The sequence below is a fragment of the Tursiops truncatus genome, chromosome 1 (genome assembly GCF_011762595.2).
Source record: "Tursiops truncatus isolate mTurTru1 chromosome 1, mTurTru1.mat.Y, whole genome shotgun sequence".
NCBI classification, from domain to species: Eukaryota; Metazoa; Chordata; class Mammalia; order Artiodactyla; family Delphinidae; genus Tursiops; species Tursiops truncatus.
The window spans coordinates 110040627-110062098 of NC_047034.1; the positions used below are offsets into that span (position 1 = coordinate 110040627).

Below are 21472 nucleotides of genomic sequence, written 5' to 3' on the forward strand. Positions count from 1 at the left end.
TTTGTTTGCTCTTTAGTTCTTTTAGGTCCTTGTTAAACGTTACTTGTATGTTCTCCATTCTATTTCCAAGATTTTGGATCATCTTTACTATCATTATTCTGAATTCTTTTTCAGGTAGACAGCCTATTTCCTCTTCATTTGTTAGGTCTGGTGGGTTTTTACCTTGCTCCTTCATCTGCTGTGTGTTTCTCTGTCTTCTCATTTTGCTTAACTTACTGTGTTTGGGGTCTCCTTTTTGCAAGCTGCCGGTTCGTAGTTCCCCTTGTTTGTGGTGTCTCTCCCCAGTGGCTAAGGTTCATTCAGTGGCTTGCGTAGGCTTCCTGGTGGAGGGGACTGTTGCCTGTGTTCTGGTGGATGAGGCTGCATCTTATCTTTCTGGTGGGCAGGTCCACGTCTGGTGGTGTGTTTTGGGGTGTCTGTGACCTTATTATGCTTTTAGGCAGCCTCTCTGCTAATGGGTGGGGTTGTGTTCCTGTCTTGTCAGTTGTTTGGCATAGGGTGTAGCTTGCTGGTCACTGAGTGGATCTGGGTCTTGGCATTGAGATGGATATCTTTGGGAGATTTTTGCTGTTTGATATTACGTGGAGCTGGGAGGTCTCTGTTGGACCAATTTCCTGAACTTGGCTCTCCCACCTCAGAGGCACTGCCCTGATGCCTGGCCAGAGCACCAAGAGCCTGTCATCCACACAGCTCAGAATAAAAGGGAGAGAAAAATAAAGAAAGAAAGAGATACAAGAAAATAAAATAAAATTAAATAATTTAAAATAAATAATAATTATTAAAAAAATTTTTTAAGTAATAAAAAAGGAGAAAGGAAGAGAGCAACCAAACCAAAAAACAAATCAACCAATGATAACAAGTGCTAGAAACTATACTAAAAAAAAAGATAAAGAGAAAAACGGACAGATCGAACCCTAGGACAAATGGCAAAAGCAAAGCTATACAGACAAAATCACACACAGGAACATACACATACACAATCACAAAAAAAGAAAAAGGGGAAAAAATATATATCGTTGCTCTCAAAGTCCACCTCCTCAATTTGGGATGATTTGTTCTGTATTCATGTATTCCACAGATGCAGGGTACATCAAGTTGATTGTGGAGATTTAATCCGCTGCTCCTGAGGCTGCTGGGAGAGATTTCCCTTTCTCTTCTTTGTTCGCACAGCTCCTGGGGTTCAGCTTTGGATTTGGCCTCGCCTCTGCATGTAGGTCGCCTGAAGGCGTCTGTTCTTTGCTCAGACAGGACAGGGTTAAAGGAGCAGCTGATTCAGGGGCTCTGGCTCACTCAGGCCTGGGGGAGGGAGGGGTACGGAATGCGGGGCGAGCCTGCGGCGTCGGAGGCCGGCGTGACGTTGCAGCAGCCTGAGGCGCGCCGTGCGTTCTCCCGGGGAAGTTGTCCCTGGATCCTGGGACCCTGGCAGTGCCGCGCTGCACAGGCTCCCGGGAGGGGAGGTGTGGAGAGTGACCTGTGCTTGCACACAGGCTTCTTGGTGGCTGCAGCAGCAGCCTTAGTGTCTCAAGCCCATCTCTGGCGTCCACGCTGTTAGCCGCGGCTCGTGCCCGTCTCTGGAGCTCCTTTAAGTGGCGCTCTTAATCACCCCTCCTCGCGCACCGCAAAACAAAGGGGCAAGAAAAAGTCTCTTGCATCTTCGGCAGCTCCAGACTTTCTCCCGGACTCCCTCCCGGCTAGCTGTGGCGCACTAGCCCCCTTCAGGCTGTGTTCACGCAGCCAACCCCAGTCCTCTCCCTGGAATCCTACCGAAGCCGAAGCCGGAGCCTCAGCTCCCAGCCCCCGCCTGCCCCGGCGGGTGAGCAGACAAGTCCCTCGGGTTAGTGAGTGCCGGTCGGCACCAATCCTCTGTGCGGGAATCTCTCCGCTTTGCCCTCCGCACCCCTGTGGCTGCGCTCTCCTCCGTGGCTCCGAAGCTTCCCCCCTCCACCATCCGCAGTCTCCGCCTGCGAAGGGGCTTCCTAGTGTGTGGACAACTTTTCTTCTTCACAGCTCCCTCCCACTGGTGCAGGTCTCATCCCTATTCTTTTGTCGCTGTTTTTTCTTCGCAGGCTCAGTGGCCACAGCTCACGGGCCCAGCCGCTCCGCGGCATGTGGGATCCTACCGGACCGGGGCACGAACCTGTGTCCCCTGAATCGGCAGGAGGACTCTCATCCACTGCGCCACCAGGGAAGCCCCTGTTTTTTCTTTTTCTTTTGCCCTACCCAGGTACGTGGGGAGTTTCTTGCCTTTTGGGAGGTGTGAGGTGTTCTGCCAGTGTTCAGTAGGTGTTCTGTAGGAGTTGTTCCACATGTAGTTGTGTTTCTGATATATTTGTTGGGTGGAAGGTGATCTCCAAGCCTTGCTGTTCTGCCATCTTGAACCTCCTCCTGCATCTTTTTTTTATTCATTCATCTACTGGTGGGCATTTGGATTGTTTCCATATCTTGACTATTGAGGAACATAGGTCTTAGAGTCAGCCATATCTGGGTTCCAGTCCCATCTTAATGCACATTTGCTGTGTGGTTTTCGGCAAGTCCCTTAACTTCTCTAAGCCTCTGTTTCCTTCTCTTTTTTTAAAAAAGTGGATAATAAAAGCACTTAGCCCGTGGTATTGTTGTGATGATTAGATAAGATTGATAAAGAAACTTTAGCACAATCTGTCTGGCACTCAGTGTGCTCTTACTAAGCACCTCATATTACTACTAGTAGTCTATTATTGTAATCAGAGAAGATTTCCCAGAGAGGACAAGAGCTAAGGTGAACTTGCTCAATGTGTGTGTTGAGGGTAAACCGTATCTCATTTGTTGCTGTTACTGAGGATAAAATATGTTCAGTGATGCCTAGTTGGAGATGTACTCAATGACATTGGTAAATGCATGGAAATTCATTCATTCATTCACTCATTCATTCATTTATTCATCAAATATTTCTTGTGTGCCTTCTCATTGCTAGCTACTGTGCTAAGTGTCAGGAGTACAAAGGTAAATAAAACTACTCAGGCTCTTTTTTCATTGAACAAATACATAAATATATGTAATTATTATAATAAGTGTTATGAAGATGTATACTGTGCTCTGAGAGTGTGTAACAAGGGAATACTTGCCTAGTTTAAGGAATAGTTTCCTGAGGAAGTGACGTATGAATGGAACTCTAGACGAGTGGGAAGTGGGAAAGGAGGGGTGGGGAAGGGTGTTTTGGCCAGAGAAACAGCATATGTGAAGGCTGATCTTGGTGTGCCTGAGGCCTGGACAGATCAGAGTGGGTGGAGTACAGAGCAGGGAGGCGGGGCAGGTGGGACTGGAATCAGGGCTTTGTGGGCAGTGTTAAGGAGTTAGATCTTTATCCCAGGTGTGTTAATGATCAGCCACTAAAGAGTTTAACCAGCAGTGTTATGTGACCAGACCTGTGTTTTAGGAGAGCACTGTGGCTGCTGTGTGGAGAGGGCCAAGAGTGCTGGAAGCAGAGAGGAGTCTCTATGATCGATTGTGTACCATGTGGTTGAAGGGACTTAATTCAGTGGGATATAAACATGAAAAGATTCTACTTTTGTTGCTAACCACTGTCTTCACATGTGCTGATCCCATTTCCTTTCAAATTCCTTAATGACATCTCTAGCAGATTATCATAGTTTGCAGATCATTTACTGTTATTAAAAAGTCCTGTCTGGCCTAGTCCAATCTTATACCCAATTTAAACCTTTCTCCACCCACCCCCACTCAGTCCAGTTATAACCCAAGGACTGAAAGATGTCTCTGGAAGTTGGGTTGCCATGTGGTCTGTTTTCTTACCTTTTTCTCTGTTCCGTGGCCTATGGGGCCTGAGTGTAGAGCTGGGGAAACGTTACAAATGTCTCCCACTTAATTGGAGCTGCTGATGATATACTCTGTTTGGTAGGCATCAAATGCTGCCTCTGTCTGATGAGGCATTCTTCACAGGGTCATGCAAGGTCCTCTGCATAGTTCTCTGATGTGGGAGGGGCCACCTCTTTTGACACCCTACTTTAGCAATGTACACCACAGTCTCTTGGTGTTGTGACACCCTCACTTGGGCTCTGGCCCTCTTGGACACCTACCAGCAATTCCCTTCAAGTGTGGCTTTCTTCTTCAGTGTCTTCTGGGAAATCCAACCACTGTGCCACTCGAACTGATGTCACTTTCCTTTATTCTCAAGTTCTGTTTTTCTGCTGCTCAGGGTGGTGCTGAGAGCAAATTAACAAGTCCATTGCCTAAGTAGATGTCCAACCCAGCAAGGAGATGCTTGTATTTCCTTCTTCCACACGTTTCTTGTCTTTACAAGAAATTTGATTGGTTTTATTACCTTGGCATATGGGGAGGGAAAGAGACACATCATTTATCCCCAGGGACTCTCTTTATGTTACTCTAGTGTGTGTGTGTGTATAAAATGCAAAGGGAGGGTGGGGGAGACTGATGCTTGCATTTGCAAAGCTAGTTCTGCTGCTTCTCATTAAGCCACTCTTTAGATGATAGGGGTTCCTTGGAGCCTGTTGTTGTTAGCTTTAGAGCTTTGGTGGCAATTCGGAGAACACAGGGAGAGAACAATTTACCAGCCTGAAATATTGGATATGGGAAGTGAGAGGGAAAAGAGTCAAGGATGATTTCCCATTTCTGACCTAGAAAATGGATGGATGGCAAGACAGGGAAAGGTTAAAGCAAAAAAAAGACCAAGTAGTCAGGGTAGAGGGCAGGCCCTGAGTTTGATTTTGCACATTTCAAGTGTGAGGTGCCTTTTGAACATCTAACTGGAGTTTTCAAGTAGGCAGTTAGACATATGGCCTGGACCTCAGAAGTCTGAGCTGGAGGTATAAATTTGGGAGTCATTTGTGTAAACATAATAACTGAAAGCATTCATATGCATGTAAACAAGTAGGGAGGTTATAGCATAAGAAGCATGGTAGGTCTAAGATTGATTTTGAGGAACACCAACAGTAAAGGGTGAATAGAGGAGGACAAAAAAAAAAAAAGAAAGTTTAGCAAAAGAGACTGAGAAATAATAGTAGAAGAAAAACAAGGAGTACGCGACTGTAGATTGGTTCAAGATAGTGGAGTAGAAAGACGGGCTCTCACTCCCTCCTGCAAGAACACCAGAATCACAACTAACTGCTGAACAGTCATTGACAGGAAGACACTAGAACTCACCAGAAAAGATACCCCACATCCAAAGACAAAGGAGAAGCCACAATGAGAAGGTAAGAGGGGCACAATCACAATAAAATCAAATCCCATAACTGTTGGGTGGGTGACTCACAAACTGGAGAACACTTATACCACAGAAGTTCACCCACTGGAGTGAAGGTTCTGAGCCACATGTCAGGCTTCCCAACCTGGGGGTCAGGCAACAGGAGGGGGAATTCCAAGAGAATCAGACTTTGTAGGCTAGCAGGATTTGATTGCAGGATATTGACAGGACTGGGGGAAACAGAGACTCTACTCTTGGAGGGCACACACAAAGTAGTGTGCGCATTGGGACCCAGGGGAAGGAGTGGTGACCCCATAGGAGACTGAACCAGACTTACCTGCTAGTGTTGGAAGGTCTCCGGCAGATGCAGGGGGTGGCTTTCGCTCACCATGAGGACAAGGACACTGGTGGCAGAAGTTTTGGGAAGTACTCCTGGCGTGAGCCCTCCCAGAGTCAGCCATTAGCCCTACCAAAGAACCCAGGTAGGCTCCAGTGTTGGGTCGCCTCAGGCCAAACAACCAACAGGGAGGGAACGCAGCCCCACCCATCAGCAGTCAAGTGGATTAAAGTTTTACTGAGCTCTGCCCACCAGAACAACAGCCAGCTCTACCCAGCACCAGTCCCTCCCATCAGGAAACTTGCACAAGCCTCATAGATAGCCTCATCCACCAGAGGGCAGACAGCAGAAGCAAGAAGAATTACAGTCCAGCAGCCTGTGGAACAAAACCCACATTCACAGAAAGATAGACAAGATGAAAAGGCAGAGGGCTATGTACCAGATGAAGGAACCAGATAAAACTCCAGAAAAACATCTAAATAAAGTGGAGAGAGGCAACCTTCCAGAAAAAGAATTCAGAATAATGATAGTGAAGATGACCAGGACCTCGGAAAAAGAATGGAGGCAAGAAATGAAGATGCAAGAAATGTTCGACAAAGACCTAGAAGAATTAAAGAACAAACAAACAGAGATGAACAATACAATAACTGAAATGAAAAATATACTAGAAGGAATCAATAGCAGAATAACTGAGGCAGAAGAACGGATAAGTGACTGGGAGACAGAATGGTGGAATTCACTGTCGTGGAACAGAATAAAGAAAAAAGAATGAAAAGAAATGAAGACAGCCTAAGAGATCTGTGGGACAACATTAAATGCAAAAATATTTGCATTATAGGGGTCCCAGAAGGAGAAGAGAGAGAGCAAGGACCCGAGAAAATATTTGAAGAGATTATAGTCAAAAAGTTCCCTAACATGAGAAAGGAAATAGCCACCCAAGTCCAGGAAGTGCAGAGAGTCCCATACAGGATAAGCCCAAGGAGAAACACGCCAAGACACATAGTAATGAAAATAGCCAAAATTAAAGACAAAGAAAAAATATTGAAAGCAGCAAGGGAAAATCGGCAAATAACATACAAGGGAACTCCCATAAAGTTAACAGCTGACTTCTCAGCAGAATCTCTACAAGCCAAAAGGGAGTGGCATGATATACTTAAACTGATGAAAGGGAAGAACCTAGAACCAAGATTACTCTACCCAGCAAGGATCTCATTCAGATTCATGGAGAAATCAAAAGGTTTCCAGACAAGCAAAAGCTAAGAGAATACAGCACTAACAAACCAGCTCTACAACAAATGGTAAAGGAACTTCTCTAAGTGGGAAACAAAAGAGAAGAAAAGGACCTACAAAAACAAACACAAAACAATTAAGAAAATGGTAATAGGAACATACATATCGATAATTACCTTAAATGTAAATGGATTAAATGCTCCAACCAAAAGACACAGACTGGCTGAATGGATACAAAAACAAGACCCATATATATGCTGTCTACAAGAAACCCACTTCAAACTTATGGACACATTCCGACTGAAAGTGAGGGGATGGAAAAAGATATTCCATGCAAATGGAAATCAAAAGAACGCTGGAGTAGCAATACTCATATCATACAAAATAGACTTTAAAATAATGTTACAAGAGACAAGGAAGGACACTACATAATGATCAAGGGATCAATCCAAGAAGATATAACAATTATAAATAAATATGCACCCAACATAGGACACCTCAATACATAAGGCAACTGCTAACAGCTATAAAAGAGGAAATCGACAGTAACACAATAATAGTGGGGAATTTTAACACCTAACTTACACCAATCGACATGTCATCCAAACAGAAAATTAATAAGGAAACACAAGCTTTAAATGACACAACAGACCAGATAGGTTTAATTGATATTTATAGGACATTCCATCCCCAAACAGTAGATAACACTTTCTTCTCAAGTGAGCACAGAACATTCTCCAGGATAGATCACATCTTGGGTCACAAATCAAGCCTTGGTAAATTTGAGAAAATTGAAATCATATCAAGCATCTTTTCTGACCACAATGCTATGAGATTAGAAATGAATTACAGGGAAAAAAACGTAAAAAACACAAACACATGGAAGCTGACCAATACGTTATTAAATAACCAAGAGATCACTGAAGAAATCGAAAAGGAAATCAAGAAATACCTAGAGACAAATAACAATGAAAACATGACGATCCAAAACCTATGGGATGCAGCAAAAGCAATTCTGAGAGGTAAGTTTATAGCTATACAAGGCTACTTCAAGAAACAAGGAAAATCTCAAATGAATAATTTAACCTTACACCTAAAGGGACTAGAGAAAAAAGAATAAACAAAACACAAAGTTAGTACAAGGAAAGAAATCATAAAGATCAGAGCAGTAATAAATGAAATAGAAACAAAGAAGACAATAGCACAGACAAATAAAACTAAAAGCTGGTTGTTTGAGAGGACAAACAAAATTGATAAACCATTAGCCAGACTCATCAAGAAAAAGAAGGAGAGGACTCAATTCAATAAAATTAGAAATGAAAAAGGAGAAGTTACAACAGACACTGCAGAAATACAAAGCATCCTAAGAGACTACTACAAGCAAATCTATGACAATAAAATGGACAACCTGGAAGAAATGGACAAATTCTTAGCAAGGTATAACCTTCCAAGACTTAACCAGTAAGGTAGAAAATATGAACAGACCAATCACAAGTAATGAAATTGAAACTGTGATTAAAAATCTTCCAACAAACAAAAGTCCAGGACCAGATGGCTTCACACGTGAATTCTATCAAACATTTAGAGAAGAGCTGACACCCATCCTTCTCAAACTCTTCCAAAAAATTGCAGAGGAAGGAACACTCCCAAACACATTCTATGAGGCCACCATCACCCTGATACCAAAATGAGACAAAGATACTACAAAAAAAGAAAATTACAGACCAATATCACTGATGAATATAGATGCAAAAATCCTCAACAAAATACTAGGAAACAGCATCCAACAACATATTAAAAGGATCGTACACCATGATCAAGTGGGATTTATCCTAGGGATGCAAGGATTCTTTAATATATGCAAATCAATCAATGTGATACACCATATTAACTAATTGAAGGATAAAAACAATATGATCATCTCAATAGATGCAGAAAAAGCTTTTGACAAAATGCAACACCCATTTATGATAAAAAGCTCTCCAGAAAGTGGGCATAGAGGGAACCTCCCTCAACATAATAAAGGCCATATACAACAAACCCACAGCAAACAGCATTCTCAATGGTGAAAAACTGAAAGCATTTCCTCTAAGATCAGGAAGAAGACAAGGATGTCCTCTCTCACCACTATTATTCAACATAGTTTTGGAAGTCCCAGCCCTGGCCATCAGAGAAGAAAAAGAAATAAAAGGAATACAGACTGGAAGAGAAGAAGTAAAACTGTCACTGTTTGCAGATGACATGATACTATACATAGAGAATCCTAAAGATGCCACCAGAAAACTACTAGAGCTAATCAATGAATTTGGTAAATTTGCAGGATACAAAATTAAGGCACAGAAATCTCTTGCATTCCTATACACTATTGATGAAATAACTGAAAGAGAAATTAAGGAAACACTCCCATTTACCATTGCAACAAAACAAATAAAATACCTAGGAATACACCTACCTAAGGAGACAAAAGACCTGTAGCAGAAAACTATAAGACACTGATGAAAGAAATTAAAGATGATACAAACAGATGGAGAGATATACCATGTTCTTGGGTTGGAAGAATCAATATTGTGAAAATGACTATACTACCCAAAGCAATCTACAGATTCAGTGCAATCCCGGTCAAGTTACTAATGGCATTTTTTACACAACTAGAACAAAATATTTGTATGGAGACACAAAAGACCCCAAATAGCCAAAGCAGTCTTTAGGGAAAAAAACAGAGTTGGAGGAATCAGACTCCCTGACTTCAGACTATACTACAAAGCTACAGTCATCAAGACAATATGGTACTGGCACAAAAACAGAAATATAGATCAATGGAACATAGAAAGCCCAGAGATAAACCCACACACCTATGGTCAACTAGTCTATGACAAAGGAGGCAAGGATTTACAATGGAGAAAAGACAGTCTCTTCAGTAAATGCTGTTGGGCAAACTGGACACCTACATGTAAAAGAATGAAATTAGAACACTCCCTAACACCATACACAAAAATAAACTCAAAATGGATTAGAGATCTAAATGTAAGACTGGACACTATAAAAATCTTAGAGGAAAACATAGGAAGAACACTCTTTGACATAAATCACAGCAAGATCTTTTTTGATCCACCTCCTAGAGTAATGGAAATAAAAACAAAATAAACAAATGGTACCTAATGAAACTTAAAAGCTTTTGCACAGCAAAGGAAACCATAAACAAAACGAAAAAACAAACCTCAGAATGGGAAAAAAATTTTGCATATGAATCAATGGACAAAGGATTGATCTCCAAAATATATAAACAGCTCATGCAGTGCAATATTAAAAAAACAAACAACTTAATCCAAAAAAGGCAGAAGACCTAAATAGACATTTCTCCAAAGAAGACATACAGATGACCAAGAAGTACATGAAAAGCTTCTCAACATTACTAATTATTAGAGAAATGCAAATCAAAACTACAATGAGATATCACCTCACACTGTTAGAATGAGCATCATCAGAAAATCTACAAACAACAAATGCTGGAGAGGGTGTGGAGAAAAGGGAACCCTCTTGCACTGTCGGTGGGAATGTAAACTGACACAGCCACTATGGAGGTTCTTTAAAAACTAAAAATAGAACTGCCATACAACCCAGCAATCCCACTACTGGGTATATACCCATAGAAAACCATAATTCAAAAAGACACATGCACCCCAATGTTCATTGCAGCACTATTTACAATAGCCAGGTCATGGAAGCAACCTAAATGCCCATCGACAGATGAATGGATAAAGAAGATGTGGTACATATATACAATGGAGTATTACTCAGCCATAAGAAGGAGCGATATTGGGTCATTTGTAGAGATGTGGATGGATCTAGAGACTGTCATACAGAGTGAAGTAAGTCAGAAAGAATAAAACAAATATCGCATATTAACGCATATATGTGGAACCTAGAAAAATGGTACAGATGAACCGGTTTGCAGGGTAGAAGTAGAGAGACAGATGTAGAGAACAAACATATGGGCACAAAGTGTGGAAAGTGGCAATGGGGGTGGTGGTGGTGTGATGAATTGGGAGGTTGGGATTGACATGTATATACTGATGTGTATAAAATGGATGACTAATAAGAACCTGCTGTATAAAAAAATAAATAAAATTAAAAATTCCAAAAAAAAAAAAACCAAACAAGGATTATGTGGTGGAATAGAATCCAAGAGAAGAGAGTGTTTCATAGAGGAGAGAGTCATCAACGTGTTGAATGCTCCTGAGAGATCAGGTGCACTGAGGACTAAAATGTCCATTGGATTTAACAACCTAGAGAACATTGGTGACCTTAGTGACTGTCATTTCAGGGGAGTGAAAATGGAAGTTAGGTCATAGAAGTTTAAAAAGGAGTGTGTAGTGACAAAAGGAAGACAGAGAGTAGACAAATCTTTTATCAGTCTGTCGGGGGCAGGACAGTGATAGGGTGGTATAGAGTAGAGGAGGTGGGATTGAGGGAGGATTTTTTAGAGGTAAAGAGACTGAGTGTATTTGAAAGCTGATGGAAAAGATCGAGTACACAGGGGCGTTAGGAAATGAACATACAAGAGAAAAGGCATTTCAGGTGGGATCCAGAGCGCAGGAAGAGCAATGGCCTTAGGAAAAAATAAAGTAAGAAAGGATTGGTATAATTTTATGTAGATGTGTAGGCTTCAGTTTGGGAAAATTGAGGGAGTTTTTGACCCTTTTGAGTAGTAGAAATAAGGTCATAAGGGGAGATTTTAGCTAAACTGAAAACAAGAGTATTCATTATTATTGCTTTACCATCATCTGTAGAAGCCGTTAGGTTCCAAATTCCATTTGACTTAAGACATTTTCCAAGGTAACATAGCTCTCTCACCTGCCAAGGCATCCTCACATATTGTTCCAAACATGCTGAAACAGCACAGTTATTTTTCCCTAGCCAGTAATCTGATTTAACTCATTAATACACATCCCATCAAAAGCTAAACCATAAGAGATTAGGGAGGAGGAAAGGTAATATTTTAGGATTTCAGTAGTCTTAAGCCTTGATTATCATTAACATCAATAGGCTTGGACCCTGCACTTTAGGGCCAATGCTTATTTTCATAACTACCAAAACATACAATGTCCTTAGTCAACTTGTAATAAGCACAAACTACAGAAATAAGTTTGGATTTCCAAGCATCTTCCCATATAAACAGAGTGACAATTTGGAAACTCCTGAACAAAGTTACAGCGTATTTTATTATATAACTTTTACTGAGTGACCAAAATGCTTAGAAAACCAGGAAAGCCAGTTTTATATGGCTTTCAACTTCATTTCAACTGTTCTTACAGTGAGTGGATAAGTTATTTAAATTTCCTTTAACAAAAGTCAGCTTCAGAGTAAATGAGTTGGGATTCTCTGATACATGACTACAGGTTAGTAAACTTTGTAGCTCTGATCTAGGAAACAAGACTGACTGAAAATATAAATACTGACTCATGAAGTAAGTAGATTCATTAATTAGTTCTAGTTCCCTATGCTAAATTGGGCAAAATTGTTTTTCACAAAGTTCAAGATTTTTTAAACTCCTGCCTTTTTCCCAAACTAAAAGGCAATGCCTTTCCTCTCTCAGCCACTTCAAATTAAATAACCTCATTGGACTCATATTTGGTTATTTCCCAGTCACTAAGCTCTTGCGTGAGAAAGTATGTTCAAGTGTCCCTGGGTGGATTTGGATTTGTGTTTACCCTATTTCCCCCATTCATTTATCAGTTCCTTAAGGGTCATTCTGTGTTGCAGTGGTTTTCAATCGTTTCTTATGTCCTGATGATTACTTCACCAAAGAATCTGAATCCTACTATCATAGAAACAAACTCATGTTTTCATGCACTTTTTATTATACTTCTCATTTACTGTATTATTTTAATGGCCAAAAAAATTGTGGTTATATGTTAGGGTGTACATTTTATTACAATAAGAATGGTGGCTAATCGCATAGCACAGGGAGATCAGCTCGGTGGTTTGTGACCACCTAGAGGAGTGGGATAGGGAGGGTGAGAGGGAGATGCAAGAGGGAAAAGATATGGGGACATATGTATATGTATAACTGATTCACTTTGTTATAAAACAGAAACTAACACACCATTGTAAAGCAATTATACTCCGATAAAGATGTTAAAAAAAAAGAGAATGGTAACTAACATTTATTTAGCACTTTTTACGTGCTAAGCAGTGTTCTAAGTACTTTACATCTGTGACCTATTTATCCTCTCAACTATTCAATGTGTCGGGTACTATTATGGACCTCACTTGTATAGATTAGGTGTCTAAGGCACAGAGAAGTTAAAATATTCTTGCCCAGAGTCACCTGACCAGGACCAGGATCCACACCCAGGCAATCTGGCTCCTGTACCCACATTCTTAGGGACAATGCTATAAAATGATCCACCATATAAAACCAATGTTTCACTAGTAATTAAAAATATATAAATAATTTGAACTCTGAACTTTACCACTACAGAAATGAAATGAAGACAAATAAAATTTGCAGAAGTAGGGGCTTCCCTGGTGGCGCAGTGGTTGGGAGTCCGCCTGCCAATGCAGGAGACACGGGTTCGTGCCCCGGTCCGGGAAGGTCCCACGTGCCGCGGAGCGGCTGGGCCCGTGAGCCATGGCCGCTGAGCCTGTGGGTCCGTAACCTGTGCTCCGCAACGGGAGAGGCCACAACAGTGAGAGGCACGCGTACCGCAAAAAAAAAACTACTTTCTTAAAATTTGCAGAAGTAATATCAGAAAGTAAAGTAGGCAGAAAATGGTGCATTGTGCTTGCAAGTGGATATGGGGATTAAGGAAGAGTGAATATTCAGAGATTCTAGTGAAAACCTGTGTCCTACCTAGAACATTTTTCCTTCCCCACTGGTAGTCTGCATACCCCTAATGGAGAATTAATGTGGTAGTAAACATTCTGTGTGACTCCCTACTACACCTCCCGTATATGACTACAAACAGAGTGGGCCCTGGGTGAATTTTGGTGTCTGATTGGGAAGTTCATTAGTTCATTCAATGACCATTTATTCAGAATCTACCCCCGCCAAAAGCTCATGTATCTTTAGGGGAGTCAAACATATAAACAAATAATTACAACAGTAAAATAAAGTTATCTGGGGATACCAAGATGAAGAAGAGAAGTGGTGGGGAAAGGATGATAGGGAGACGAAGGTATCCCTAAAGAGAAAGTTTTCAAATTGGGTGAATGGGCTCTGCAGACAGACAAGGGATAGAGAAGGCCTTTCCAAACACAGGGAGTGGCACGTGTAAAGACTCGTGGATATGAATAAGATAATGTATTCAAGGAACTGCAAGTTCCTTGCAGTGTTATGGGAACGTATGGTGCTCTGAAGGAAAGGAATTGAAGGTGGAGGGATAAGCAAGGACTAGAGAAATATAAAGGAATTTAGAGCTTTATTGGAGAGAATGAAGAGTCAATGAATAGTTGTAAGCAGGGGAGTGACACGATGAAGTTAGTACTCAGACAAATTGAACTTCAACTTCTTCCAGCTGATTGTCACACATGAACAATGTCTTAAAAAGTAATCATGTATATGAGATTTATATATATATATATATATATAAAGTGGCCATCCGTAGTTGGCAAATATTGTTTATACCTGCCCAGCATCCATTCTTTCTTTCTGTCATTTTCTGTAATAGCATTTGATTCTCCTTTCAGTGGTTAACCCTTCCAATGCCTACCACTGCCTGCAATTATCAGACAAGTTATTCTACCTTCCTTAGCTGAAAGTTGAGCAAGGGATCTGAGTAAGTTTCCTCCAACTCCTCCAGGAATTTAAATTTTCTGAGGAGTGACTCAAGGATGGGAAAAGATTGTAGCTGTTGTACTTGGTGTCAGCACCCTGAAGGAAGCCCATACTTCCTGTTAGGTCATCAAAATCACTGCAATCTTCCTCTTTCTGAAGCTAGATCTTCCCAGATTGCTTTTGGTTCCTTAAACTTCCCTATAAACTTCCAGTAAATTCCACTTTTGAGATAATACATTCTTTTCTTGCTCAAACCAGGTGCAGTTGGCTTCCAAGCTAAAAACCTTAGTTTATACATCACCTGCAGAGATGATCTGCTTTACCTTTGCCTGCTGACATTAGCTGGAAATTTTGTACTTAGGTTGTTGTGCTCTTCCCAGCCTAGACACAGCAGGCAGCCCTTTTCTCTCTGGCTCTCGCTGCTGCATTAGTGTGCTGGCAGGACGTGGGCTCAAGTTTGCTTTGCTCTCAGTACCTGCAGACCTCCCTCTCTCTCTCTTCTCCCCTCAGCCACCAACCTAGAACAGAGGGAATCTCTGTCTATGACAGTCTTCCTCCCTTTTTATTTCTGGCCAAGACACGTTTTCTGTGTTTAGCACAGAAACATTCATCCCCTTCACAAAGCCATTGTGCTCTCTTAAGATCCTGAAAGAATAATGAAAAAGATTTGCAGACCTCTTCTGCTTTCCATCTTGTCCCAAAGCTACTAGGAGGCAATAAATGCATCATTTTCTACGTGCCTGAATTGGGAAGCAGGTTGAAGGTAAAAGAAAAATGAAAAGACACAAAGGAGGAAAAGAAAAGAAAGGAAGAAAAGAAAAGAAATTAACAGTTTGAAATATTCCAGTAGTTTCACAATAAAAATAATGATACCTTTCAAGATAGCTTCATTATTCTTTATTGTTTTTTCTGTTTGTGTATTTTGCTTCATTTTATATTTTACTCATGGATGGAGATTGTAGATTTATTACTAGGTGTATCGGGTTGTTTTCCTGGGTACATAGTGACTGTTTCTAGTCACTGTACTGCCAGCAATGATTATGTCTGTGTCACAAGATGAACAATATTCATGCATTTTGCAAATCATCAGAAAGAGCTCTGGGAAGCCACACTTCCTGTCAGAATGTATGGGGCCCAGCCTGTCCATCTTAAATATTGGCTTTTGGCAAGGTGTTGTTCTTAGTCATATCCTTCATGCACACCTTCTGGCATTCAAAGCTTCCTGTATGCTTTTCTGTAATATCAAATCCAGATGGTGGAACGTACGGAGGTGCAACAAATGACTGTGAGTGTTGTAACATTTTTCATGACTGGCCTTTATAATGGTGGACTTTCTTTCCTAAGTCTCTATCTCTGCCACATTCTGTGATATTTTTTACCAGGTTATATAGACATTCTTATAGAAGCAAGGCTCAAGGGCGCTAAATGGTTCAGCCTCTAATCCTGGTCACACTCTCAGTCTCTCTTCTCATATCATTCCTTTCTTAGCCACAGAAACTTGGAGCTTTGCAATATGTAGAAGATGGAGACAAAGTAGAAGGAAAAGGCACCAAAAGGAAAAAAAGACAATAAAGAAAGCTGGAGAGAAGAAAGGAAACTTGAAAGAGAAGAAGAAGAGAACCAATACTCAAAATATTTTGAAAGTTTTAAAAAGCAAAAGATTAGAGTTCGTCAACAAAAAATTTTACCAGTGTCACTTATGCCTCCTCTCCTCCTTTTACATCTGCCCTCCTTCCCCATCTTTCTCCCCCTCCCCAAGCCTTTCTGATACAGTACATTTTAGTGGACACAGAACCTTTCACAAAAGTAATGATGGTTTTGTACATGTCCTTTAAATATATATATTAGATCTATTGCTCGTCAGTACTTGGGATCCTCTAATTAAACAAGAACTGCTTCTAGCTGCTATATCATTACTGGTAGTGAAGTTATCCTTCTTGCGAGGGACTGCCTGAGAGGATGACCCAAGGAGGGAGTCAGGATTTGAACCCACCTCTTACTACTCTCCTCAGGATGGAGGTAGCTTGTACTCTGGACCTCATAAAGTCATTTTCTAGTCTTGTTCATATTTATATTTTGTTTTATTAGGATTTTCTTTACCTGCATCTCCTTGGTATTATTTGAAAACTTTTGTTTGGCTTTAGCTCTTTTCTTGGATATGAATGTGGCCAATAGTAATATAAATGGTATTTTGTTCAAGAGTGATGGCAAAGAAAGCCTAGTTCATTCCTTTTACTATAGGTTTGCCTTCTAAGGAGAGGCTACCATGAGATGAAGGTAGCATTATTTATGCTAGCAAATGTTATGTGCTTTGGTGTTCCTTAGTTCTTTTTTTATATATATATTTTATCTTAGGTTTATATAGCTCACAGCCCATCTTTATACTGTAATTCATCTAATTCTCACAGGTTATCCCCAATACTATTTATCATTCATTTATTCAACAAACATCTATCAAATTGGGCACTTTGAAAATAAAGTGGGAGAGATTTCAACCAGAATATAAGCTCCATGACTGCAGGATATTAGTCTGTTTCGTTCACTGCTATATCCCTAGCACCCAAAACAGTGCCTGGCACATTGGAGGCACTCATAAATATTTGTTGGTGAATGAATAAATGGATATTAGTGTGATTTCTTTTGAAAAATTCATTTTAGGGTAAGAGATATACTAAGTATATTGGATCTGGGATTGTGAACAGCATAAAGACCATCATTAAGAAAAGGACCCCTTGGAAGACTTGAAGCACCCAAGTGCCAGAGGAGGAATATTCCTGTATGTTCAGAGTGGGCAGCTATTTGATGTTCCAGATTGTTTTTACCTCAAAGGAGATATGTAGTTAATTTCATCTTCACTCTTGTTTAGAAAATAAAAAGGCTCTCATCTATAAAAACAATGAATTAGTTTTATTAGTCTTTTCTGTGTTCATTTAGTGCCTATCTCTAAGGAATTCCAGGGTGTCCACCAGATGGTTGTATTAAGCCTCACAGCTCAGCACAGAGGTTGTGAGCAGAGCTAGCCCTTGGGGCAGGCAGCATGTACTTCTGCAGACAGCTCCTTAGCCAGTGCCAGCTGACTCTCACTAGAGTTTCCATTTTTGAATTTTCTATTTACTGTTCCTCTATTTCTGTATGCTTCTTAGGGTCAGCAGTAAAGAAAGAGGGAATTGAAGATGGGGCCCTGGTGGAGGACTTGGCTGGCACCCTCTGTCACCCACTTTCTTTCCTGTCTGCCTAGCTCAGAACATCTTTTTTTTCTCCGTTGGCTTTTCCAGCAGCAAAGTCAAAGTGGGAACCAACTGCAGATTTGGCTGTGGGCACTCCCAGGTAGAGAGGTACCATCTCTTTCCTTTTGTAGTCACAGGAGCTGAGACTTCAGTGCAACTTTTCCGAGGTTATGCAATGCCTGCAGCGGTGAGACCAGGAGTTCTGTCTGAGGCCTTTGTCATTTTACTCCACCAAAAAACCTTGCATAACACAGTCTAATACTTTTATGTCTCAGTCGAAGTGTTAAGAGATTTCATCTTATAAGAACTTTAAGTCCTACACATAAATCTCTCTCTGGTCAGTGAGGCTTTGTGTTTTTTGTTTGTTTTTTTCCCAGCAACTTACTCTGAGTTCATCCAAGGCAAATATTTCTAAACCAGCCGGTTAGAAAAGACACGGTGGTGTAGTGGGAAAAGCACAAGATTGCGAATCAGGATCTCATTTCTAGAGTGGACTTTGTTGCTGACCAGCTGAATCAAGACCTGTGTCTCATTTTTTTTGGTTTATAAACCGAGGGAATTGCATGAAATGAACAGTAGCAGTACTTTGAGCTTTAATGTTCTATTTAGGCTCAAGACCTCTGGTCCCTCCTTTCTACCTTTTTTGAATAACGGAATATAAAGCATTGGAAAGAACTGTAGCATCAGTTCAGTAAAAGTTAAGTCTGAGCTAAATAGAATCTAGACAACCTACCTAGTCTATAGAGGAGGGAACTAGGTGAGCACAGAAAAGTCAAGTTACTTGCCTAGATCAACAACTAATTAAGAGCAGAAACCTGACAATTTTATCAATCATGAATTTTTTCCTCAGAAAAATTCCCCTCATTATCTTGTGGTGGTGGTGCTGGTGATGGTGGTCGTGGTGTTGGTGGGTGTAGAAGAAACAGAAGTTTTCACAAAAAAGTGGAACTTCTATTTCTGCTGAGGTGGCACTGCCCATTTTGATATTCCCTGCATATCTCTTGCCAAACTATTGGTAGCTGTTGTGCAGAAGCATGTGTTAGTTGCTTTAGGATTGAACACAGACCAGAGACTCCTCGAGAAAAAGGCTACCCTGTTCCTTAAGAAACTAACACCTTTCTTTAATTTCTTTTCCTTCTGACCACTTTTAAAATCATGCTTATTGTTCAAATGGTAAAGGAGGTTGAAAAATCTGTTCAGTCAAGAAGCAGGAGTTCCAGTCCTGCCTCTGCATGGGTTTTTGGAAAATCTCATGGATGAGTAACATAAACTAATGTGAAAATAATAACACTGTGCTCTACACACTGTTTTCCTGCTCTGGAAGCAGTGTTGTCTAAGTATGAACTCATCATGCTGTCAGAGGCCGGCTCTTCCTGACTTTTTGCCCTCTTTGAACACTGTCCCTATTCTCTATGTTACACACACTTCAAACTTGAGGCATCTTTGACTTCCCTCCCCACACTTCTCTGATACATTGGAGCAGTTGCTAAACTCCATGGATTCCTTCTTTGCAATATATCTTACATCAGTGTTCCTTCTTCATTCCTGTTTTTCATATATGTCCCATAAAGTCATATTTTGTGAGCAGTTGAGAACACAGGTTTGGAGTCAGGCGAAACTGGTTTGAGTCCTAGCTCTGCCACTTAGTACCTATGTGTCATTGCTTAAGCTCCCTGACTGTCAGTTACCTTATCTGTAAAATGGGAATCATAATTTTATTGGCCCCAAAGATTTGTTGTGAAAATTAAATGACAGAATGTATATAAAATACTCAGTAGAGTGCCTAGCATAGAGGTATTCAACACACAATAGTAATTATTACTGTTTACCCCTCCATGTCCATCCTACTTCCTGCTAGCAGATTAATCCTCTTAAAGCCCGGCTCTGACATTCTCTCTTCCTTACTCCCGAAGAGAGGCCTCATCTGCAGCTCGATTGCCTGAGTAACCATTTACTAGCTCTGTGCTCTTGAGCATGTTTACTAACTTCTCTCTGCCTCAGTTTCCTTACCTGTGAAATAGGGATAATAGAATCTACCTCAAAGGGTTATTATGAAGTTTATATTATTTAATATTAATAGTTAATATTTTCAAGTACTGGTGCACAAGTTAATATTAATTTTTTTTTTTTTTTTTTTTTTTTTTGCGGTACGTGGGCCTCTCACTGTTGTGACCTCTCCTGTTGCGGAGCACAGGCTCCGGACGAGCAGGCTCAGCAGCCATGGCTCATGGGCCCAGCTGCTCTGCGGCATGTGAGATCTTCCTGGACCAGGGCACGAACCCGTGTCCCCTGCATCGGCAGGCGGACTCTCAACCACTGCGCCACCAGGGAAGCCCTAATATTAATTTTTAATAAATAAAAACCTATGCTGTCTTTTATTTACTATTTTATAAACATGCTCTGTATTCCTTTCTCTCTTTTTTTGCCTTTGATAAGTTTACTTATTTATTTTTTAAACATCTTTATTGGAATATAATTGCTTTCCAGTGGTGTGTTGGTTTCTGCTTTATAACAAAGTGAACCAGCTATACATATACATATATCCCCATATCTCTTCCCTCTTGCATCTCCCTCCTTCTTACCCTCCCTATCCCACCCCTCCAGGTGGTCACAAAGCACCGAGCTGATCTCCCTGTACTATGTGGCTGCTTCCCACTAGCTATCTATTTTACGTTTGGTAGTGTATATATGTCCATGCCACTCTCTCACTTTGTCACAGCTTACCCTTCCCCCTCCCCATATCCTCAAGTCCATTCTCTCATAGGTCTGTGTCTTTATTCCCGTCTTGCCCCTAGGTTCTTCATGATTTTTTTTCCCCTTAGATTCCATATATATGTGTTAGCATATGATATTTGTTTTTCTCTTTCTGACTTACTTAACTCTGTATGACAGACTCTAGGTCCATCCACCTTATGACAAATAACTCAATTTCATTTCTTTTTATGGCTGAGTAATATTCCATTGTATATATGTGCCACATCTTCTTTTTCCATTCATCTGATGATGGACACTTAGGTTGCTTCCATGTCCTGGCTATTGTAAATACAGCTGCAATGAACATTGTGGACTCTTTCTGAATTATGGTTTTCTTAGGGTATATGCCCAGTAGTGGGATTGCTGGGTTGTATGGTAGTTCTATTTTTAGTTTTCTAAGGAACCTCCATACTATTCTCCATAGTGGCTGTATCAATTTACATTCCCACCAACAGTGCAAGAGGGTTCCCTTTTCTCCACACCCTCTCCAGCATTTATTGTTTGTAGATTTTTTGATGATGGCCATTCTGACTGGTGTGAGATGATATCTCATTGTAGTTTTGATTTGCATTTCTCTAATGATTCATGATGTTGAGCATTCTTTCATGTGTTTGTTGGCAATCTGTATATCTTCTTTGGAGAAATGTCTATTTAGGTCTTCTGCCCATTTTTGGACTGGGTTGTTTGTTTTTTTGATATTGAGCTGCATGAGTTTCTTGTAAATTTTGGAGATTAATCCTTTGTCAGTTGCTTCATTTGCAAATATTTTCTCCCATTCTGAGGGCTGTCTTTTCATCTTTTTTATGGTTTCCTTTGCTGTGCAAAAGCTTTTAAGTTTCATTAGGTCCCATTTGTTTATTTTTGTTTTTATTGTTTTTTGTTTTTTGTTTTTTTTATTTTAACATCTTTATTGGAGTATAATTGCTTTACAATGGTATGTTAGTTTCAGC

At 40.6% G+C, this 21472-nt stretch overlaps 1 protein-coding gene across 1 annotated transcript in view; it reads left to right on the forward strand.

The window, feature by feature from the left end:
- The window catches only part of LOC101336987 (uricase), a 129697-nt gene that overhangs the window by 17081 nt on the left and 91144 nt on the right, over positions 1-21472 (forward strand). Inside the window, exon 3 of the mRNA XM_073787965.1 lies at positions 2067-2224. Coding sequence (XP_073644066.1) covers positions 2067-2224 — 158 coding nt within the window. The remainder of the gene's footprint in view (positions 1-2066; positions 2225-21472) is intronic.